Below are 5,000 nucleotides of genomic sequence, written 5' to 3'. Positions count from 1 at the left end.
ATCTGACAATTGGTGACTGATTCGATGGTGCATTTGTGTGTGTGTGTGTGCGTGTGTGTGTGTGTGTGTGTGTGTGTGTGCACCCTGGTAATGACAACTGATTGTATGCACATGTATACCCTGTGTGTGTGTCTGTGAGAGAGAGAGAGAAAGAGAGGGTGTACCACAGCATGCAAGTATGTTCATTCACATACACAGGCATGGTGAATTGTGTATTTGTTCATGGGTAGATCTGACTCGATTTTTTTGCATCCATAATCTTATATGAAAACTTTCCACGTGTGTACATTTACACATGGAAGTGTGCCTTTACATCTAACTGTGTACATTTACATAGATCTAACTGAGTCCTGTGTTATTACATTTACATAGATCTAACTGAGTCCTATGTTATTTCTTGTCATTTTGTCTTTTGATGCTTTTTTTTTTTTTTCTAATCTTTTCGTTTTTACTTATTTTCCATACAACAAACAGGTGTTGCCGAGGGCTTGTACGCCAAGGAATTTTATCAGAACATTGAAAACGCCCTGAAGCCAACCGGAATCATGTGCTGTCAAGGTATGATAAATGGTTGTGTGAGAATGTTAGTTTGTGCACTTTCTCTGTGCCTACCTTCCTTTTGGACTTATAGCGTGTGGGTGCATCAATAATCAGTTTTGTTCTTTCAGAACACAAAAAGTGCACTGAAACCATCAGGAATCATTGTGCTGACACGGGTTCGAATCCCAGCGGAAGTGGGGTTTTACGGCCTGCGGCCAGCTCCTACCCAGTGTTGAGTGTGCTATGGGCTTAAATGGGGACGACTGGGACTACACAGTCGAGTGTCATCCACTTCACGGATGCATCTTTGGGTGTGTTGCTCTAATTACCTGATCAACACTGCAAGTGTCTGTATCTCTCCGGCCTGGTTGACGCTGGGATATCATTTTGAAAGGAAGCATAGCGTACAGCCTTGTCATGAAGTCCCAAACCAAAATGGACCTCCATAGCATCATGGTCATCATTAACGTCATCCTCCTCCTCCTCCTCCATCATTACCGTCACCGTCACCGTCACCAATCCCTCAGATTCCGAATCCTTTAGGGCGCCTTCAAAGCTTTGTCAACCACCTTTCTCCAGTCTTTGCGTCTCTCGGCCGCTCTCAGGGTGTCTCTCAGCTCCATGCCTGTCCACTCTCGGATGTTGTCCTCCCATCTCTTTCTTTGTCTGCCTCTTCTTCTTCCTCCCCTCACTGTGCCTTGTAAGATTGTTTTAGCAAGACCAGAGGAGCGTGTGACATGACCAAACCACTTCAGTTTTCGTTGTCTGGCGAGTGTTTGAAGGTCAGTATAGGGCCCGATTTCATTGCGGATGCGTCTCTTGACTTCTTCATTCGTGATGTGGTCTTTGTATGAGATGCCTAAGAGTCTTCGGAAGCACCTCATTTCTACAGCTCTTATTCTTCTCTCTAAGTCCGCTGTGAGGGTCCATGATTCACATGCATATAAAAAGATTGACATGACCAGAGAGCGCATCAGTCTGATTTTGGAACTGATGGCGATTTTTCTGTTTCTCCAGATGGGTTTGAGCTTGGTCATTGCGGCTGTGGTCTGGGCAATTCTTGACAGTATTTCTGGTTTTGATCCCTCGTCTGTCACGATAGATCCCAAATATTTGAATCTGTGAGCACTTTCAAGTTTCTGGTCTTTGATTTTGATTTCTGATGTGAAGTTGCTGTTTGTTATCACTTTTGTTTTTTCCCCGCTGATTTCCATACCAAATTTTGTTGATTTTTCTTCTAAGCGGTTCACTAAGTCTGTTAGCTCTTGCTCGTGACCAGCTAATCCGTCAATATCATCAGCGAAGCGCAAGTTTGTGATTGTTCGCCCTCCAATGCTCACTGTTCCTTCATGTTCTTCTAGTGCTTCTTCCATGATTCTCTCAAGAAATAGATTAAAGAGAGTAGGGGAGAGCAGGCAGCCCTGGCGCACACCGACCGTCGTCCGAAACCAATCACCTATGTTGTTGTTGTGAAACACTGCACTTGTTGCATTCTCATAGAGGCTCTGTATGACTTTGATTAGGATGGCATTGAATTTGTAGAGGTTCATAGTTGCCCACAGTGCAGCGTGCCAAACTCTGTCGAATGCTTTCTTAAAATCGATAAAGACATGATAGAGGTCCTGTTGATGCTGGAGATATTTTTCCATTATGAGTCTTATGTTGAAGATCTGCTCTGTTGTACTGCGTCCAGGTCTGAATCCAGCTTGTTCTTCTGCGATGATTCTTACAGCCTGTGGTTTGAGCCTGTTCAGTAAGATTTTCAGCATCACTTTGCTTGGGTGACTGATATAAACAAAAATGTCCCAAAGTCTGTGGCCTTTCATGACCTGCTGTCATGGTGACCTCAGTTTCAGTACTCCTCCACTTCCGTGCTTGGGGTGAGTCCTGTCAATGCCTTCAGTGTCAGCAGATTCATGGGGGGGGGGGGGGGGGGGGGGGGGGGGGGGGTGGGGGGGGGGGTTGTTGGTAGTTTGTTACCCTTCTTTTTTTTAATTGTTATAAGGCATTCTTTTTAATCAGCTTGCTGGATTCAACATCAAAATGAAATAATGATAACATTAATAATGATAAGGATAAGAAAATAATAAACAGATAACACTGATTTAGAATAGAATAGAATATGTCTTTATTACCAAGTGTACCGGGGTCACAAGGAATATTTGAGGGGGCCAGGGGTAGCACATAACAAGGTACGAACATAAATTGAAAATCATACACAAACACAGACACAGTTGAAATTAGGATATATACATGTGTTATCAACACAAAAACTTGTGCATTCTCACACACACACACACACACACACACACACACACGCTATATATATAACACACACACACACACACACACACACACACACACACACACACACACACAGTCTCTCTCGCTCTCATACACACACACACACACACACACGTTTGAACAGAAGCTGCATATTACATGTGGCTGGGGCTGATGACTAGATCTTCAGGTAGATGGTTGTTGATCGCACAGTTCTGTTTATCATACTGGATTTCATATAGTAAAATGAAAACAAAATAAAGGGAAGTAAACCAGCTGCATCTATGTATGATAATTGTGTCCAGCTATGACTGTCCGAACAGCAGAACAGGTAGCTGCTGTCCTGACTGTGTCCTGACTATCTGGGCTAAAATGTGATCATAGTGGAGAGTGTCTTGCCCAAGTTACATCTAATAATAATAATAAAAAATAATAATGGTATTTATATAGCGATGAATCTTGTGCATAGACAAATCAAAGCGCTTTCGCACCAGTCATTCACACGCATGCATAACTCTAAAACTGGAGAAACTGAAGACAAGGAAGAGGCAGGGAAGGGAGGCTATTTTGGGAAGAGGTGGGTTTTAAGGCCAGACTTGAAAGAGCTGAGTGTGGAGACTTGACGAAGCAAAAGAGGAAGTTCATTCCAATTGCAAGGTCCAGAGACAGAGAAAGAACGGCGGCCAACAGTGGAGTGTTTGAATCTGGGTATGTGTAAACAGAGTGAATCCAAAGCTGATCGTAGTGAGTGAGATGGAGTATAGAGGTGAAGGCAGCCACAGAGATAGGAAGGGGCTGATTTGTGAATACATTTATAATGTAGAGTGCTGATCTTGCACTTTATTCTGTATCTCCATTCTCTGGGCCAAGAGGGCTTTTCGGACAGTCGGCGTTGGGGAATCGGATGGTCCCCAAAGGCCAACCAGCCCTCAAGGCTGCGGCACTAAGAGCCTGTGCAATCACGCCTCTTAGTTTGAGGGTCATAGTCCTTCACAAACGACTAGGCCGTAAACGAATTCCTGTAGCGGTAGAGAAACCATTGATTGTTATAAAGTACAATTTCCTTTTCTGCAGGAGAAAACCATTGATTGTTATAAAGTACAATTTCCTTTTCTGCAGGAGAAACGACGTGGTTTGACATGGACCTGATCAAGCGTATTCTGGAGGACTGCCACAACATCTTCCCCTGCGTGGCTTACGCCGTCGGAAACACGCCCACATATGCTGGGGGGCAGATGGGATACATGCTTTGCAGCCGAAACTCGGTATGCTGAAGGGTTGAGTCCTTGTTGTTGTTGTTTTATTTTTATTTGTGTGATTTTTTTTTTTTTTTTTTTTTTTGGCACCACAGGTTTCTCTGTGTGAAATTTTTTTCAGGCTGCTCTCCCCAGGGAGAGCGCATCGCTACACTGAGAGCGCCACCCATTTTTTTCGGGTATTTTTTCCTGCATGCAGTTTTGTTTGTTTTTCCTGTCGAAGTGGATTTTTCGACAGAATTTTGCCAGGAACAACCCTTTTGTTGCCGTGGGTTCTTTTACGTGCGCTAAGTGCATGCTGCACACGGGACTTGGTTTATCGTCTCATCCAAATGACTAGTGTCCAGACCACCACTCAAGGTCTAGTGGAGGGGGAGAAGATATCGGTGGCTGAGCCGTGATTTGAACCATTGAACCAGCGCACTGAGATTCTCTCGCTTCCCAGGCGGACGTGTTACCTCTAGGCTATCACTCCATGATATATGCTTTGCAGACAGCATTTGTAAAACTGGGTATGTTTTGGGGGAGTTGGGGGGGTGTAGGGGTGGTGGGTGGGAGGTGGGTGCACTATGCTTTGCTGCCATACCTTGGTGTGTTTTGGGTTTTTATAAGTGTGTGTATGATATGTGCTTTGCAGACAGCAATCGTATGTTTTAGGAAGATTTTTGTGTGTGTGCACTATGCCTTGCTGTCATAATTCGGGATGTTTGGGTGGTGGTGTTTTTTTCATAGTGTGTGTGTGTGACACCAAACTTACACAGCCATTGACGAAACATTATCCTCCAATGAATTAGTAATGATAAGTTTCAGGATGCCAAAATGAAGCCATGAATTTGGAATTGCCCAGTTTCAAGACACCAAACTGAAACAGCCAGTAATTGAAAAAAATCATCCTCTGTGAATCTGGCATCGGTCAGACTC

The 5,000-nt window shown here is 44.0% G+C and overlaps 1 protein-coding gene across 1 annotated transcript in view; it reads left to right on the top strand.

The window, feature by feature from the left end:
• The window catches only part of LOC143288189 (spermidine synthase-like), a 17,015-nt gene that overhangs the window by 8,632 nt on the left and 3,383 nt on the right, over positions 1-5,000 (top strand). The window contains exons 5-6 of the mRNA XM_076596510.1: positions 475-558; positions 3,943-4,088. Coding sequence (XP_076452625.1) covers positions 475-558; positions 3,943-4,088 — 230 coding nt within the window. The remainder of the gene's footprint in view (positions 1-474; positions 559-3,942; positions 4,089-5,000) is intronic.

The sequence above is a fragment of the Babylonia areolata genome, chromosome 12 (genome assembly GCF_041734735.1).
Source record: "Babylonia areolata isolate BAREFJ2019XMU chromosome 12, ASM4173473v1, whole genome shotgun sequence".
Classification (NCBI taxonomy): domain Eukaryota; kingdom Metazoa; phylum Mollusca; class Gastropoda; order Neogastropoda; family Buccinidae; genus Babylonia; species Babylonia areolata.
This window is presented reverse-complemented; position numbering and strand designations above follow the sequence as displayed.